Raw genomic sequence first — 19,728 nt, forward strand, 5'->3', positions numbered from 1 at the left:
CAGACAGTGCAGTGAAACAGACTAGATAAGCTACATATTTACAGCTATGGTGAGCGTAGGGAATGTTAATACTTCCTCAAAACAAACTCCTGTCCTTCATCTTGTAATCCAGAATGTTATTTCAAAGCCCATCCTGGCAAAATCTTTAGCCCCAGACCATATGCTACACCCCTTTCTCTCAAATCTGTGGCCCCTCCCTGTTTCCCTCTGCCTCTGGTACATGGTTGCTATGGAAACTACATCCTTCGGTGACAGCAGTGGGGCTTCGGGAGTAGCAGCTCCCAGTCTCCTCGATGTGTTTTCATCCACTGACCACTTTCTATGTTTCTTTTGCTCATTAGAGCCATTGAGCCATCGTTGTCGATGTTGTAACAAGAACGTATTTAACATCTATTCGGAATTGAATTTCAATCTTAGCAACAATACCCTTGTTTTTTGTTTTTTTTTCTTGTGCTAGCAACATGCTCAGATGTGTTCTCGATGAATACAAGTGAATATCAAATAAAAATGATTCCTTCTATTGGTAGGGCTCCTTTCAGTCTCTCAACAAAGCAGAATTTGGGTCACTGCAGGGAATGAAAGGCATCAGGTAAGAGTGATAGAGTGTGTGCCTGTGCCTGTGCCTGTGTCTGTGTGTGTGTGTGTGTGTTGGGGGGCTAGCGGTGACTTTGTGTGCCGGCTAATCTGGGCGTGGCCTGTGCTCCATCTGTCATAGCAGTGTTACACAAAGCAGGCAGCCATTAAACACCCGACACTGCAGCCAAGCACAAAAGCATGACCACTTCTAACACAAACCACTCCCTCTATACACTTTGATACCAAGTGCAGCTAAAGAGCATTAATGGAAAGGACTGCATAGCTATACTTAAGCCCTGTACTGCAACGGAGACGAGGACAACAACCACTGATACGGCGCACCTGCAAGGAGTCTATAAATAGCACTGCATATTTGAAGGATCAGGATCAAATCAATACCCAGAATCACCGTGGGTACATTATGTAGGAAAGTGTTAACAAAATCAACACCTTTTACATTGGCAACAAATATAGCAAAAATAGCCCAACTTGCAAGCCCATGGATATAAAAGCAGCTAAAGGAAACTCATAAACAAAAATGCAACTCCCCTTATAATAGCAACATTGATGTGGCGTTCTCAGGGAAAAATAAACAACTATCACCTGATGTGGCCACATGTAACATACAAACACAAGATTTTAGAGAAAAAGAAATGCAGTACTCTAAAAACCCTCTTTGCAAACAAGTTAATATACAATGCATATGAGCACTGCTTATATGAGGGATCAGGAAACAATCAGTAGTCTAAATCTGACGGCATTTTGGTGAAATTTAAAACTGATTCCTTTCACTTTGTTTACTCTAAAATATACGAAAAAAAATAGCATCTTTTCCTCACACAGCCTTAAAGAGAAATAGTATTTTCTTTAAAACAAATTAATGCAAACAAACAAACAATAAACATATTTCCTACAATTTTCCTTTAAGTATTGTAAGTAATCTATGGCAATTATTTTTTGAAAACCTCTCACGATGTGCGACCCTACTCTAAACACTAAAGTATTCCACTTACAATCTCATGAATATTACATTAAGTGCATGTAGCCTGCAGAACAAAAGGAATCGCTCTCCTCAGCAGACTGACCGCCCTGTATTTACCATTTTAATCTCAATTAGACTCATTTGAGTCTCTGCCAGCTGATCCTGTTAGCATGACTCACACAGGTCACGTCCCAGACATCTGCCATTGTTATTGTAACGTGAAATGTATTCTTTTGTTTATGTGTAGGTCTATATAACAGGCTGTGCTTTCTGTCCTCTTTCTGATCTTCATAAGTTAAGGGGTGGCATTCTGGGTGGTCATAAATCAGGGTTAGGGTTTAATTAAACCAGATTTAACTGCTTGCAATGATTATAAGTGACAATTATTTTGTACAGTGGGGTTACTGAGTCGGGTTAGCTTTGTTTAGGATATTGTGGCTTGCAACATTTGGAAATGCCTGATTTACTGTAGATATAGATGCATGAGTTTATATCTACAGCATTAACTCATAGAAATGCTCTATCATTAAGAGCACAGTTCCAGGTTGGTGCCTTACCTGGTGCGCTGGACACGGTGGGCCAGTTTTGGACGAGGACACCTTGGGCTCCTTGCAGGACCGATGACTCCTCCATGAGCACAGAGCTGAAACACAGAAAAATATCATGTTTTCAAAAACAACATACATTAGTTAATAATGAAGGCTTAAATGGTGAGTCCTTTCTCATTTAGGTTGAATGACAGAGTTTTCTGTTTTGTTGTGGATTACAATCACCTGCTTAGTCTCTCTGAAATGCTGAACCTATACTGCCTGACAAAAAAAAAAGTCACTACCTAGATTTAACTAAGTGTTATGATCTGGGGTTGCTGTGGTTGAGCAGGTCCAGGTTCAGCAACACTACAGTATGTGCTCAAAGAATGAGAGCAACATCCTGAATGAAGGTTATGATTTCTTCACGTCATATTCCCAAATAACAATGCCAGGATTCATTGGGCTCACATTGTGAAATTGTGACATCGCAGAATCTTATTGAAAATGCAACAGTGAATGCATTTGGTAATCAAAATCAAAGCTAAAGGCTGTCCAACAAAATATTAGCAGCTTACTTTTTGGTATTTTCAAAGGTAGTATCAAATGTACACATACTGCTGCAAATCTACACCTCGTTTTGTCATGCTCTAGGCCTCCCCTCCGCTTTCATTTCCCGTGTCAGGTACCAGATACGAGCTATACTACTCTTGCTACTGCTCATACTTCCACACATATTAAGAATAACCCTGTGTGTGTCTATGTCTCTGTGTGCAGTGATGTTTTGCTTTTTTCCCCCCCTGATGTTCAGCTATTGGGCAAACAAACATCCGACATACATTTCTATCTGTCATTAAAGATAAATCCCCCTGACCTCCAAAGTCACTGTGATTGTTAAGCTTCATGAGAGGAGGATTTGCTGATGTCATAGCTGCTTTCCCCTCACTGCACCACACCCCGTGATGCTGACCACTATTGACGATGCGGAAGTGATTGAGACAGAACCGTCTGGCCTGCAGGAATCTGTCTTTTTGAGGAACTTAGGAGGTGACGAGGAAGAGCAGTTAAATATGTGAAAATGGGCATAACAAAGTAAAGGCCCTTTCATTCTAAATATAGAGCCCTCAATGTTCCAGGTTGAGTGTAATCGCAAATAACTGATTTCATAACTTGACACTAATGTTTGGCTTCTGGACAAACAAGGCCATTTCTATGATTGACCCCATGCAAAAATTGCAGCTCATAGAACGATCAAGATTCTGTCTACAAACAAAAATGTATGACACTGTGATTAATACTATAAATTTCATAATTGCAAACTGTGATGTCAAATTAGGTAAAATGAAGTTCACATCACCATATACATTAATGTACAAACACACATTGTAAAAAAAACACACACAAAAAACAATAACAACTTACACTAACTGATTAACTGATAGTCTGCATGGTTATTTTGTAGATTGTGGTTTAAAAGGTTTGGGAACTCCTGATCTCGCTTAACAAACAATGCACACACTGCAGCATGCTGTGCTTTGAGTAACAGTCAATTAGAGATTTCTGTAACTTACTTTATTTGACAGTACAAAAGTTACAAAACTGAACTTCAGACAATCCCCCCAATTAATTGAGAGAAGTAGGGTTGACATGATGAGAAAAATTGGCACTACATGTCACTGAGTTCTGTGTAACAATGTTCAAAACATAAAGATGAGACCTTTTTGTAAAATTTAAATCAAAAGCTGTCCTTACCTCTGCATCACTCCTCCAGCTCTCAGGGAGGCCGAGTATCTCCAGTCCGAACTTGGACCTTTAGGCTGAAAGACAAAAACAAAAGGAGCAGATATTTTAGAGATATTTTTTCACCAATAGCTTAGACAGCTTTCACTGACATTCCTTGACACACAGTTAACAATAGCCACATGACATAACTGCATGGTCTGTAAAAGCTTGACAACTCCAGACAACATCCAACGAAGCACACAGATTTTGTTGGATCCATACAAGGCTCTCCTTTTCCTTTGTTGTTGTTTTTTTCTTCAACATGAAAAGGTGAGTGTGACTAATGAAAGAGCCCCAATATAATTAGCTAACACCGACTTGTGAGTTCAAAGTTGAGGGACTCCTATAAATCAACACAACAGCTCACTTCACCACTGTAACCACCAGCACAGCTTGGTCTCAAACGACGAGTTTATGACATACGAGCCAGCAGAGTTTGGAATGGAAAGTTATAAATTCACTCTTACCATGGACAGCAACAATATTCGGGTGTACTATCTAACATTGCCTATAGACTAACGTTAGCTAAAACGGGATTAACAGGAGAAAAAAGTGCCGTAGAACAACTTCATTAGCTGCCGCGTCACCTCTGGTAAATACATCTAACACACTGCACATGATTGCGATCAATAATGAGAGTATTATTCCACAATGAACCAAAGTAGTAACATTCTTGAGTAATTTAACATAAAAGCATCTACAATGGTATTCCTTTAACAAGATGTGTGCAAATAACCACAAACGTACTAGAGTGCATTGTATTAGAGATTTAAATATAATCCTGGACGACTGATAATGACCTTGCAATCACTTTGAAGCAGAGTGATTGCCCCCACTTAGATTTTCCCTCTTTCCCTATTACGTAGGAATAGGAAATATGTTCAGTGTGCATGTTTGTATGATCAGGTCTCAGATAATAGGAGTTATCTGGCTGCTGTCTTTAAAATAAAATGGATGCAAAGATAGACAAATCATTGAACTGAACGGATCCCAAAGATTGAGGTCCCAGTAAAGAGCCATAAATCTCATCACTAATTCATTGATATCACTTGAGGATTTTTTAGACATTTGAAAAAAACACTATCAAACAAACTACGTATTGTGTCGTAACCACCGTGATCTATAAGGCTCTGTGTCCTATTCCTTTGAAAGTGAGTGTAGCTAAGGCTCTGCTAATAGCTAACAAAAGCTTGTGAATTGTACAATATTTCAGAAGGGCTTGGATATAAATATCAACACATCAGCTCACCTGCATGTCTCTTAATCTGTTCATATACTTATGAGTATATGTAAAGGCCATCCTTCTATTTAACAAGAGTACTCAATGCTTGGTACTTTATGTCGTTTTGACCTCCGAGAATGTCACATATAAACTATTTATAGAAAAATTCCCACCTGACACCAGCTATCGAGAGAGCTTTTGCCTCTGCCATTGACCCGAATCCCCTCTTATTCCCTGCGTCATCAGCTCACTGCCAGTCCATCTACTCCACAGACTAAAAAACTAGAAACAGATCTCAATAATGAAAAACCCAGATTTAACCTGAACAGCCTCGGGAAACAGCATATCAGGCAGCACCAGAGAAAGCCTTTTGCACCAAACCTTTTTTTATGAGCAGCTTTAGCCTCTTTTCATTACGTGGCACAATATTTTATTAACAAAAAGAAAAAATTAGTCCTATTGTAGGTTTGGGTGAATTCAAAAGCTGTACATCTCAGCAATTATATTTCAGATACTTAGCTTTCTGCCTGGTGTCTTAAACAAATGGTAAAAACTATTTGTCTGAAGAAGAGAGATCACTTTTCAATCACAGTAATGTGAGCAACAAACATTCACTAATAATGTGGATAGCTATGGTTATTTGCTTATGGCGTTCAACAAACTGTGATGGAGCAAGGCACTGATGAGGTCGACCGATGACTATCAGGCCTAATGGTACTATTTGCATCAAAGGTCAACTTGGCAACAGCTCAATAGAGGAGAGAGATGTCTCTACACTGACAAGGCAAAGCAGCTCTAAATTTGTTCTACGTGTCTAAAGGTTTAGATTTCTCCTGTAATATGTTTTTAACGAGGAAAATCTATGTGCAATACACTCCACAACAGCCAGCCACTCTGTGTTACACAACAAACTGCCAATACTTTAATTACAAGGGCTCCTGCAACAGCAACTTTTAAAACCATGATGTGGCAGAAGTGTTTGTTGGTGTGTGAGCTCTGAAAAAAGGAAACAACTCTGTACAATCATCAGTTTTTTACAGCTCCCTATCACACTTTCATGTCTCATAAGTGCTGCCATTTGGGCTCAGTCTCAGCCTGCAGTGTGCGGCAGCTTTGGAAAATAGGGGGAGGGGATGTCCTGCAAGCAAACCTGTCTGTTCTTTAGCACCCTCGATCAGGCTATAGACATCCTATGCTAAAATGTGTCCCATTGTTGTGCCACTGCCCCTTCTCTCCCCACTGAGAAACAATGTCTTTGAACAATACTAATTTCTTTATGCTGGATGCATTAAATCAGAAAAAAAAAAATCATCGTGATTAATGTGGTATCCTCTTTTCGGGCATGTTCTTGACAAAAAAATCACAATGCATCAATACTTAGAGTTGTATTGCAATTTTCATCTCTAAAAGGAATACTCAATGTCAACATAGTCCAATAAATCAAAGCTAGATCAGAGAAAAGATCTTAACACACACAAATCAATTAATATATATTTAGATGAGCCGCAATTATAGAATCAAACATGTACGTCAGCTTGTCGTCATATAAAAAATAAATCCCCGTGACCTCCAAAGTCATTGCGATTTTAAGCTTCATGAGATCAGGATTTGCTGATGTCATAGTTGCTTCGCCCTCACTGCACCACGCCCCATGATACTGACCACTATTGACGGTGCAGAAGACAGGGTGAAGACAAGTGCATTAAATGTACATCTGGACCTTTGGAAACTGTCTGTGTGAAGGAATGAGACGGTAATGAGCCAACAAATATGTGGCATATACCAATTTAGTGCAAAATTAAAGTTGGTTATTAATGATCTAGATTTAGATAGATTTAGGTTTTGCATTAGATTTCAAGAAAAAGTCATGGCGTGATTGCACATTTTCATAATTTATATTTTATAGCAGCTGTGCACTCAAGTAATGTTCATTCTAAACAGAACCATCAGTGTTTTGTGCAATTTTTTTTTTTTTTTTTTAGCAATGAAGTACATTTCAAAATCAGTCACATTCTACGCACCAATGTATTTTAGATAGTTGTATATCTTGACTACCCTGGTGGCTTCTGCAGGTGATACTCAGGATCATCTACAATTTTAGACTTTATTCATGTCAGGTCACTAGAGAGCATTTAATTTATGCTGGAATTGATCTTCATCTATGGCCTGGTGGTACTTGCAAGGTCAAATATTTTATCAGGTGGTACTTGGTGTGAAAAGTTTGAGAACCGGTGACATAGGACATTGCTTTTGTTGGTTAAATAATTTGAAATAGTTTTAATACAGGTAAAACCATAAATGCATGATGTATGTGATGGAGAAATGCAGGCCTAGCTATCGGCTTGGTTACATTAAGCAAAGATTATCTAAAACTGGTGACCCACATTACAACCAGGGAGAACTCAGTTTTAGAAACAGCAAAGTTGGTCCCTCTATTGGAAGACATCGGTATTGCAGAAAGAAATAGACACGTGACCATCACCATCACACCACCGCCCATCCGCAGCGAAATCATTGAACCACTGCACTCAAACATAATCCATGCCACAAAGGAGAGACACAGCCTGGGAGAACGAGATGCAAAGTATGATGCTCAAAAGAAAACCCAAAGTCAGTGTCTAATAACACAAGTCTAGAATAAAAGGTCACATCCGGCTATGTTTCAATAGTGAAATGACAAAAAAAAAAAAAAAATACTGTCTTCGAATAGGGTAACCTTAAGTTCCTGTGAAATCTACAGGACACTTTGCCTGGTACTTCACGGTGTGCTCAAATCCAAATCCGTCCCTCTAGACTCGAGCTCCTCTGGGTTACAGAGTTCTTTGAAGCCTGTGTCCCGTTTTGAGCTCGTGCATACATTACACAAATTCCAGGGACAAAGCTATCAGGAAACGCAGACTGCTTTGGAATATACGCCTCTTAGGATGCCCTGGATTTAAATGCTTGGCGGATGTGAAAGCAACGAGGTCCTGGTTCCAAGCATGACAAAGCTATAATCTGACCGGTGGGATAACGCCCCAAGAGAACTGGGATGCAAGTAAGGACTGACGCTGATAAATTTCCTTTGTATCTGTGACCAATTGCAAACCAGTAATGTCCCCAAACTCCCCGCACAGCTGTAGAAATCTTGTTTATTTTTTGCCCTTCCTCATAAACTCTTCGGCTTTCCCAGCAATAGGGATACTGATGAGAATTCATAAGAATGTCAGCCCTAATCTCTTGTTTTTTTTTATTTTTGCTCAAACGCCTCCAAACACATTTCTGACAGATTGTTTTTCTTCTTTTAGGGGTCAAAGCGTCTTCCTCATGCCTGCAGCAACGTCCACCATGCACTCTGCGTGCAGCTTATGTGTTGTGGGAAATGGGCAGCTCGCTAAAAAAAGAAAAAAAAAATCACAGATCATCATTTGGTTACAGCTCGTGCTTATCTCCGTGGTAACGACAGAGAGAACCGCAGGGGGCACCGCTCACGCAAAAGGCGCGCCCTTCCCTGTCATTCTCGAAGCTGACGCGAGGTGCGCCGTGGGTTCATTGCAAAACAGGAGGATGGGGAGCTGAGCAGACCTGATACCTCAAATAGCAAAGCTCCTGCTGCTGCTGCTGCTGCTGCTGCTGCAGACTAGCGGAAAAATACACGCCCCTCCCCCCCCATACAGGCACATTCGCAGTGAGCTGTTGCTGTATTAGCAGAACAAGAGGAATATTTCACGAACAGACAATTGTTGTTGTTTTCTTTTTGTTTAGAACACAGCTCATAAATCCGGCAGATGCACAGGAGTAAATAGACAGTCTTGGTCACACGCATGGCACATGTACCTCGTGCGGCCATCTTTAAATCCCATGCTGACCTACATACTCTCAGGAGCTATAGGGCACATCCAATGCGTTCTCTGGCGGGGACACAGTCATAGGTAAAAGGTCTAAAAATGATATCGACACACATGAAAATGCTCATTTTGAACTCCTCTGTCGAATCGATCAAAACCTTGTCAGCCAACAATCCTAAATCGTGCGCATAATAAATGGCAATAGGGATTTCTCAGATACGTGATTTAAGCATTTAAAATGCAATATTCCTTCAATTAAATCAATGAACCTGGTGAACACTGCAGATTACAATGAATGTGGGTAAACAGATGTTCCTGTAATGAATAAATATTAGATCGTGTTTACAACTCCCTGAAGCAGAGAGTGCATGTCTGAAGGAAATGGACCTTCATTCTGTCATTTCTCTCAGCTGCTCCCTTTCTCGAGAGAGCTGCAGAGGAGGGGGAAGGGAGAGCACAGACAGCACGGGGGGGGGTCTGCAGCTTCAGAAGGGAACTGCAGACTGAACATACTCGATTTCACAGCTACAGCTACAACCTTTCTGTCTTTATCATTCATAGGACCATTCACTAAAAAAATAAAAATAAAATAAATTATTATTATTATTATTATTATTATTATTAATAATAATAATAATAATAATAATAATAATAATAATAATAATAATAATAATAATAATAATAATAATTATAATAATAATAATAATAATAATAATAATAATAATAATAATAATAAATTTCACTCTAAACAGGTTTGTCGGTTAATATTTAAATGCCTTCATACATTATGTTAATACTTGTGTGAAAATAAGCAGCTAATTTAAAAGAATGCTGAGTTTATGAAACAAGCCATTGTAATTTCAGAACCATGGACAGGGGTCTTCAAATAGAGAAATGATGGGAAACGTTCCACGTGGAAGTTTAAAAAAAAATTATAATAATAAAAATAAGTTTATCTTTGGTTTTGTGAAGTACCTACATACCTTCTCTGTATTTGGTAAAGTCTGAGTCCTGGTAAAAGTGTCTCCTCCGTTTATACTGATCAGTTCCGCATCTACAGGAGGAAACGGTGCGGGGAAAACCACTACGTCACTCTTGAGCGTGTCTGAGCTGAAGCACACGTCATACTGCTGAGTGGATTTGGAGTAGGACCAGCTCCCGTCAGGGTGGGTGGTGATCATGGGGGCGCTGTACCTGCTAAAAGAGCTCTCTGTCCTGTGACATCTGACTGCTATTAACGTGATGAGGCTGAGCAGAAAGATGACTGACACCGCCACGATGGCGATGAGCAGGTACAGGTTTAAATCCGAGAAGCTGTCCTCCTTTATGGGCACATGTCTGAACTGAGTCTGGATGTCCGCTGTGCTCTCCACCACCACTACATCAATAGACACAGTGGCAGACAGGGAGGGCTCTCCGTTATCACACACCAGCACCACCACGGGGTGAGTTTTCAGGTCATTGTCACTCATCCTCCTCTTGGTGCGGACCTCTCCGGTGCTGGTCCCGATCCGGAACAGGTTGTTCCCTTTGGGCTCAGAGAGGTGATAAGAAAGCAGCGCGTTGTAGCCAGAGTCTGCGTCTACAGCCCTGATCTTTGCCACAAAGTAGCCCGCTTCAGCGGAATAAGGGATGCTCTCACTGTTAACGGAGCCGTGCTCAGAATAGGGCGCCAGGATTGTGGGGCTATTGTCATTTTCATCCAGAATAAACACGTTCACAGTCACATTGCTGCTGAGCGGAGGGACACCAGAGTCTGTGGCCTGGACCTTAAACTGAAACGTTTTCAGCTCCTCAAAGTTAAAAGACTGTAGAGTCACTATGTCTCCTGTCTCTGAGTTTATGTTCACAGCTGAATTCACAAGAGTATTTTTTAAGTTGTATAAGGAGTATGTTACTTTTGCATTATCCTCCTTATCCAGATCTGTAACAGTTACAGTGTATATAGTTGATCCTATTGGAGTATTCTCTTTGACATACACCCCGAGGACAGGCTCGGAAAACTGAGGGGCATTGTCATTAACATCGGAAATGTGTACTGAAATTAGAGTGCTACTAGACAAAGGGGGCGTTCCCTCATCAGTGCTCACAATTGTGACATTATATTGAGAAACTGTCTCTCTGTCCAATTGTCCATCCACTATTAAAGAGTAATAATTCTTATAATTTAGCTTAAGTTTAAAGGGCGCTGAACCTAAGACGGAGACAGTAGTGAGTCCATTTTTACCTCCATCTTTGTCAGAAACAGTCACCAGCGCCACTACTGTCCCCGCCTCTGCGTTCTCTTTCACTGGATTCATGAGCGAAGTTACTGTGATCTCCGGGACATTATCATTAATATCAATCACTTCTATCAACACTTTACCGTGTACGCTTTTGGGGGGAGAGCCTTTATCCCTGGCCTGGACACGAATGTCATATGCAGGGTTTTGCTCATAGTCTATATTTCCCACCACTGTAATGAGCCCAGTTTCAGGATTGATTGAAAACAAAGACGTGGGTTTGAAATCTCCCCTTTCTATAAAAGAATAAACGATCTCACTGTTCAGCCCTTCATCTAAATCTGTTGCAGTGACCGTCAGCACCGACGTATCAAATAGTGCATTTTCAACGATCTGCGCCTTATAAAGGGGTTTACTGAATACAGGGCCATTGTCGTTTGTGTCTATGGCATTTACTAGTATGTTCATAGACCCCGACAAAGGAGGTTTCCCTCCGTCAAACGCAGTTAAAGTGAGGTGAATGACAGAGTGTTTTTCCCTATCTAATGGTTTTTGGAGCACAAGTTCTGCAGACTCACTGTGCTGCCCACCATCCAATGAGAAATACTCGTTTGGATTTAATTTATAGCTTTTTATGGAGTTCATGCCCCAGTCTGGGTCATTTGCTATCGGGAGTAGGTACCTCTCTCCTGTCGAAGATGACTCAGAAATATTAAAAATATGAGTTTCCTCGCGGAAGAAAGGCGCATTGTCATTTATATCCGTAACGTGGACGTCTAAACGATGCAGGTCTGTCGGGTTGCTCAACATGGCTTCTACGTGCAGCGTGCATTTCTCCGTGCGCGGACAAAGCTGTTCACGATCAATCCGGTCGCTCACAAACAGTGCCCCAGTTTTCAAGTCCACATCAAAATGTTTCTTGAAATTCTCAGACAGAATCCTCAGCTGTCGGTTTTCCAAATCTTTTACATTGATGTGTAAATCCTTCGCCAGGTTTCCCACCACTGTGCCTTTGTCAACCTCCTCAGAGATGGTGAACGACAGCTGCGTGCAGACACGACCATAAAAACAAAGGAGCGCCAAGTGAAATATCCAAGTCACAACTGTACGTCCACTGCGCCCCATCACTGCAAAGACAAGACTGAAATAATATCCACAAAATCTATCCACGCTGTACGCATCGTCTCCAAACAAGTGTCTGTACTTTCTCTCGAGGCAGTTGTAGGCAGGGCGTTTGACGCGGTAGGAAGGAGCTTTACGAATAGGATACTTTTACAATCGTGCGGTCTCTTGCGCCACCAACTGGATACAATGAATACCCAATGTGCAGACAAGTAAGTCAACCCCAAAAAGATATACAATTTTATACATTTGTCCGAAAGAAACAATAAGTAGTGCAAAACAATATCTGGAATAAATAGGTATAGAAACGATACATATTAGCACCATGGACAGCGCACATGGTGAATTACTATCTGAGAGAGAATAATAACTAGGCCCCTGATTTCAAGTTTTAAGCCTAAACTGTATTGTGTTCAAATGTATCGCTAGATTAAAGGCAGCTTCACAAAATGACATCAAAGCTCTAAAGATTATTGGATATGTGTGCGAATCAGCAACAACAATAATTTCTCATCATTCAAATAATGCAAGTTGTGGTAAATGTGAAACTTGAGTAATCTTGATTAAGGGATTTAACACCATTCATCTAGTGCAATATGTTTACTTCCCATGACTACAGAACATTTTTGTCACAAACAAGCCATAGGTTCCTGAACATGTTCTATTGGGAGATTGAGTAGACAACAAAATCATTAAAAGAATGTTTCAGAGAAATTCAACAGTCTGCCACACTATGAAAAATGTAATTCGTCAGCACCATGGATAACACTTGTTGTTTGGAAACAAATTGGCAAAACAGCAGAGAAAATTATAGGTTTTTGAAAACTGCTCACTAGTGTACAGTGATGGTCACATACCTTCTCTGAATTTGGTAAAGTCTGGGTCCTGGTAAAAGTGTCTCCTCCGTTTATACTGATCAGTTCCGCATCTACAGGAGGAAACGGTGCGGGGAAAACCACTACGTCACTCTTGAGCGTGTCTGAGCTGAAGCACACGTCATACTGCTGAGTGGATTTGGAGTAGGACCAGCTCCCGTCAGGGTGGGTGGTGATCATGGGGGCGCTGTACCTGCTAAAAGAGCTCTCTGTCCTGTGACATCTGACTGCTATTAACGTGATGAGGCTGAGCAGAAAGATGACTGACACCGCCACGATGGCGATGAGCAGGTACAGGTTTAAATCCGAGAAGCTGTCCTCCTTTATGGGCACATGTCTGAACTGAGTCTGGATGTCCGCTGTGCTCTCCACCACCACTACATCAATAGACACAGTGGCAGACAGGGAGGGCTCTCCGTTATCACACACCAGCACCACCACGGGGTGAGTTTTCAGGTCATTGTCACTCATCCTCCTCTTGGTGCGGACCTCTCCGGTGCTGGTCCCGATCCGGAACAGGTTGTTCCCTTTGGGCTCAGAGAGGTGATAAGAAAGCAGCGCGTTGTAGCCAGAGTCAGCGTCTACAGCCCTGATCTTTGCCACAAAGTAGCCCGCTTCAGCGGAGTAGGGGATGCTCTCACTGTTAACGGAGCCGTGCTCAGAATAGGGCGCAAGGATTGTGGGGCTATTGTCATTTTCATCCAGAATAAACACGTTCACAGTCACGTTGCTGCTGAGCGGAGGGACACCAGAGTCTGTGGCCTGGATTTTAAACTGAAACGTTTTCAGCTCCTCAAAGTTAAAAGACTGTAGAGTCACTATGTCTCCTGTCTCTGAGTTTATGTTCACAGCGGATGTTATGGGAATGTTTCTATGATTATTGCTTAATAGTGTGTAACTTAGTTTAGCGTTGTCACCAAGATCCGCATCTAAAGCTGTTACAGAACAAAGCACTGACCCGGTCGGACTGTTTTCTTTAACATAGACATTAATGACAGGTGCCATAAAACGAGGCGCATTGTCGTTGACGTCAGACACGTGCACAGTGATGACCCTGACACTGGATAGAGGGGGGCTGCCCTCGTCTGTGGCTGTGATAGTCACATTGTATTCAGGAGTGGTCTCTCTGTCAAGAGGTCCGTCCACCACTAACGAATAATCGTTTTTGTAATTTGATATCAGTTTAAAGGGGACAGAGCCCAGCACCTGACAGTGCGTCACGCCGTTGTTTCCTCCATCTTTGTCTGTGACGCCAATGAGAGCCACTATTGTCCCCATCTCTGCGTCCTCTTTAACGGGGCTCATCAGAGACGTAATGGTGATTTCTGGAGCGTTGTCATTGACATCTATAATTTCTATTAATAATTTTGCCTGTGAACTACGAGGCACAGTTCCTTGATCTTTAGCTTGTACTCTAATTTCATAAGCAGGAGTTTGTTCAAAATTTAATTCTCCTGTTACTGTGATTTCACCTGTTTCTGTATTAACGTGAAATATATTTGATAAGTCAAGCTTTCCTTGTTTTATCATTGAATAACTAACTTTACCATTCGCACCCTCGTCTGCATCTGTGGCGTTTAGTTTAATAACAACAGTTCCTACAGGAGAATTTTCCTTAACGTTTGTTTTGTAAAGAGATTTTTCGAAACTTGGGACATTATCATTAACATCTAATATAATGATTACTAGATTTAGTGTACCAGTTCTGAGAGGTTTGCCACCGTCCAAAGCTGTTAATACGAGTTTAATAACCGGCTGTTTCTCTCGATCTAAAGGTTTTTGCAGAACTAACTCTGGACTAGCTTCGTGTTCTCCTCCGCTCTGCACATCAAGAGAGAAATGCTCGTTTGTACTGAGTTTGTATGTTTTTACTGCATTGCCTCCTATATCTGCGTCCTCAGCTACGGGCAGGAAATATCGTTCCCCGTGCAAAGATGATTCTGATACATTTAATGTGTGAACATTTTCACTAAACCTTGGGGAATTGTCATTAACATCTAAAACTATCACCTCAATTCGTTGCACGTTTGTGGGATTTTTTAACACGGCTTGAAATTTTAAGGAGCATTTTGCCAGATTTGCGCAAAGCTCCTCTCTATCTATTCTCTCGTTAACAATGAGAGCCCCGTTCCGCTGATTCACGTCTATATAACTCTTACTGTAAGTGGAAACAATCCGCAGATCCCTGGTTTCTAGGTCCTGGATATTTAAGTTTAAATCCTTTGCAATGTTTCCAACCACCGTCCCTTTGTTCGCCTCCTCGGGAACAGAGTAAGAGAGCTGAGCCGCAGACCACTCACAAAAATACATCCACAAAAGCACCAGGATCCAAACATATTCCTGCCGCTTCAATCCAAACATTGTTGAAATGAAAGATGTTAAAAACAAAATCAGACATATAGTCTCTAGGTCCTTTCGAAGTGACAGTGTTTCTGATGGAAGCACGATTTAAGACTGACGACAGATTCCTCCTATTTAGGGCGGAGTGGAAAGAGCGTACCTTACAATGGTCTCCAGTGACATCGTGTGGATATTCACTTCAGGTGAAATATCGAATTTATTTATTGAAACTATACACATTGTGTTTCTTGAATCGAACACAAAATGGCGTGTAGTGTCTATTTTATTGTATTAAGTGACTGTGTGTGTGGATAAACGTATCAGGCTACAAAAAACGTGCAAAATTAAATTTCAATTACTTAAAAAATCAATATTCTATAATAAAAGCGGTTTTGCAAAGATTAAAGGTATTATGATCAGCGGGTGGTTATTTCTATATTTTATTAAAAAAAAGAGAGGGAGCCATGAAATAGGAATTTAGAATGTATAAGATGGCCATTACTAGCATCCCAAATAATATTGGTAGTGGTGATGCCATGCAGATTATTTACATAAGAAAAAATATAAAAGCCAGTCACATGCAAGCCTTGTACATACGTTATGCTATAATGTAACGGCACCTTTGGCAAATGTAGATGTACTAGGGTCAGCCCAAACCAAACCCACATATCACAATATTCCGTTTGTGCAGACCAAGACAAAAATATGCCGTTTTATTGCAAAAAAAAAAAAAAAGAAAGAAAAAAAGAGGGGCAACGTCCTGCTCAACGGTCGAGCAACAACACTGTGGGTAGCGCACAACACAGTTTTTGCACATTTAAATTAAGTAAATCGTAGCAGTCTTTCTGTTTAAGTCCAGTACGGTTTCTACGCTGAATATAAGCAACACCATTTCTCAGTATTAAAAAAGAGGTATCAATACCAAAGCACAAATTAGCCAACACTGCAATACACAATAATATGAAAGAAAGAGACACAAAATTGTGCAGCTGCGAAAATCCAAAGCCTACCTTCTCGGTATTTGGTAAAGTCTGAGTCCTGGTAAAAGTGTCTCCTCCGTTTATACTGATCAGTTCCGCATCTACAGGAGGAAACGGGGCGGGGAAAACCACTACGTCACTCTTGAGCGTGTCTGAGCTGAAGCACACGTCATACTGCTGAGTGGATTTGGAGTAGGACCAGCTCCCGTCAGGGTGGGTGGTGATCATGGGGGCGCTGTACCTGCTGAAAGAGCTCTCTGTCCTGTGACATCTGACTGCTATTAACGTGATGAGGCTGAGCAGAAAGATGACTGACACCGCCACAATGGCGATGAGCAGGTACAGGTTTAAATCCGAGAAGCTGTCCTCCTTTATGGGCACATGTCTGAACTGAGTCTGGATGTCCGCTGTGCTCTCCACCACCACTACATCAATAGACACAGTGGCAGACAGGGAGGGCTCTCCGTTATCACACACCAGCACCACCACGGGGTGAGTTTTCAGGTCATTGTCACTCATCCTCCTCTTGGTGCGGACCTCTCCGGTGCTGGTCCCGATCCGGAACAGGTTGTTCCCTTTGGGCTCAGAGAGGTGATAAGAAAGCAGCGCGTTGTAGCCAGAGTCTGCGTCTACAGCCCTGATCTTTGCCACAAAGTAGCCCGCTTCAGCGGAATAGGGGATGCTCTCACTGTTAACGGAGCCGTGCTCAGAATAGGGTGCCAGGATCGTGGGGCTATTGTCATTTTCATCCAGAATAAACACGTTCACAGTCACGTTGCTGCTGAGCGGAGGGACACCAGAGTCTGTGGCCTGGACTTTAAACTGAAACGTTTTCAGCTCCTCAAAGTTAAAAGACTGAAGCGTCACTATGTCTCCTGTCTCTGAATTAATGTTCACAGCAGATGTTATTGGAATATTTCCATGATTATTGTTTAATAATGTGTAACTTAGTTTAGCGTTGTCACCAAGATCCGCATCTAAAGCTGTTACAGAACAAAGCACTGACCCGGTCGGGCTGTTTTCTTTGACATAGACATTAATGACAGGTGCCATAAAACGAGGCGCATTGTCGTTGACGTCAGACACGTGCACAGTGATGACCCTGACACTGGATAGAGGGGGGCTGCCCTCGTCTGTGGCTGTGATAGTCACATTGTATTCAGGAGTGTTCTCTCTGTCCAGAGGTCCGTCCACCACTAACGAATAGTCGTTTTTGTAATTTGATATTAGTTTAAAAGGGACAGAGCCCAGCACCTGACAGTGCGTCACGCCGTTGTTTCCTCCATCTTTGTCTTTTATGCCAATGAGAGCCACTGTTGTCCCCATCTCTGCGTCCTCTTTAACGGGGCTCATCAGAGACGTAATGGTGATTTCAGGAGCGTTGTCATTGACATCTATTACTTCTATTAACAATTTTGTGTGCGAACTACGAGGAGAATGGCCGTGATCCTTCGCTTGTACTCTAATTTCGTAAGCAGGAGTCTGTTCGAAATCTAAATCTCCCTTCACGGTGATTTCACCTGTTTCAGGATTTAAATAAAAAATGTTTGATAAGTCAATCGTCCCTCTTTTTATAATTGAATAATTAACCTTACCATTCACACCTTCGTCTGCATCTGTGGCGTTTAGTCTAATAACCAAAGTTCCTGCAGGAGAATTTTCCTTAACGCGTGTTTTATAAAGAGACTTTTCAAATGTGGGAGCATTATCATTAACATCTATTATATTAACAACTAGATCTGTTGTGCCAGTTCTGGGAGGTTTACCACCGTCCACTGCTGTTAACAAGAGTTTAATAAACGGCTGTTTCTCTCGATCTAAAGGTTTTTGCAGAACTAACTCTGCAGCAACGTCATGCTCTCCCCCGCTCTGCACATCAAGAGAGAAATGCTCGTTTGTACTGAGTTTATAGGTTTTCACTGCGTTACCTCCTATGTCTGCGTCCTCAGCACCTGGGAGGAGATATCTGTCTCCTTTTATTGACGTTTCAGAAATGTTGATTGAGTGGATAGTTTCAGTAAATCTAGGGGAATTGTCATTTACATCTAAAACGTTCACTTCGATCCGCTGCACATTTGTGGGATTGTTTAATACAACCTGAATTTCCAAGGAGCATTTTAGTCGATTTGCGCACAGCTCCTCTCTATCTATTCTTTCGTTAACAATGAGAGCCCCGCTCCGATGATTCACGTCAAAGTAATTCTTACTGTAAGTGGAAACAATCCGCAGATCCCTGGTTTCGAGGTCCTGAATATTCAAGTTTAAATCCTTTACAATGTTTCCAACCACCGTCCCTTTGTTCGCCTCCTCAGAAACAGAGTAAGAGAGCTGAGCCGCAGACCAGTCACAAAGATACATCCACAAAAACACCACGATCCAAAGATATTCCTGCTGCTTTAGTCCAAACATTGTTGAAATAAAAAATGCCAAGTCCCAAATCAGACATATATTCTCTTAGCGAGTATTCGTCCTTTCTGAAGTGAAGCGACAGTGTTTCTGATGGAAGAGCGAATCACGACTGAGGAAGAATTTCTCTGATTTCAGGGAGGAGTGTAAGGGATGTGGGTTATTGTGGTCTCCAGCGACATCGTGTGGGCAAACAATCGAGGAAAAATGTCTACTCATTGAAACTATTTTTTTGTTGTTGAAAATGTACGCACAATGGCTTCTGTTTTTATTTGATATTGTATTGAGACTAAGTGACTGTATTTGCGGAAAAATAGGCGACATTGCAATTGTTGGACTAAATTCCACCTGTCAATCACTTGAAGATTAATACAAAAAACATGCGGTTATTGTGAAATAGTGACTCATTTGTTCTATCCTTTGCACAAACGACTCATGCAAAAAATCCCAACACAAGTTTTACATGATTAACATGCAAATAAATATTTTTACACAGTATAGATTTTGAGTGGTTAACCATGTCAAGCAGGGAATTTGCACCAGAAACGAAAATGTTCAAAAAGACAGCAATTTAAACCCTAATATAAAAGTTCACAGAAATTGACAAATGACGACTTCTATGTTCAGCACAAATCGAATAAGTTAGTAAAAATATTCGTTCGTTGCAAACCAGGACAAAATGGCACTGTTTTATTTGCAGTAGTGGCTCACCGCTGTTCAAAGGCCAAAGCCAGACCTTACATTCAGCACTACGGAGAGCGCAAAACGCATTTCAAGGGTTGCAAATTTAAGGAGAAGTAGTAAAATCGTGGCAGGCAGTGCATCCCGTCTTACTGTATTGTCCAAATACAAACAATTGTTTCTAAA

At 41.3% G+C, this 19,728-nt stretch overlaps 1 protein-coding gene across 11 annotated transcripts in view; it reads right to left on the reverse strand.

Annotated features, from left to right (window-relative positions):
* Nucleotides 1-19,728, reverse strand: part of LOC306963731 (protocadherin alpha-5-like) — a 95,666-nt gene that overhangs the window by 3,087 nt on the left and 72,851 nt on the right. For 8 of the 11 annotated variants that reach the window (XM_079557418.1, XM_079557411.1, XM_079557417.1 and 5 more), the window contains 2 exons: nt 3,838-3,902; nt 2,116-2,201 (listed from right to left, as the gene is read on the reverse strand). In XM_079557418.1, the coding sequence (XP_079413544.1) occupies nt 2,116-2,201; nt 3,838-3,902 (151 nt within the window). Of the gene's footprint in view, nt 1-2,115; nt 2,202-3,837; nt 3,903-9,899; nt 12,467-13,117; nt 15,701-16,485; nt 19,075-19,728 lie in introns of those variants that run through there. The other 3 variants (XM_079557409.1, XM_079557413.1, XM_079557416.1) reach the window with 3 other exon arrangements.

The sequence above is a fragment of the Gobius niger genome (assembly GCF_951799975.1).
Source record: "Gobius niger genome assembly, chromosome: 5".
NCBI classification, from domain to species: Eukaryota; Metazoa; Chordata; class Actinopteri; order Gobiiformes; family Gobiidae; genus Gobius; species Gobius niger.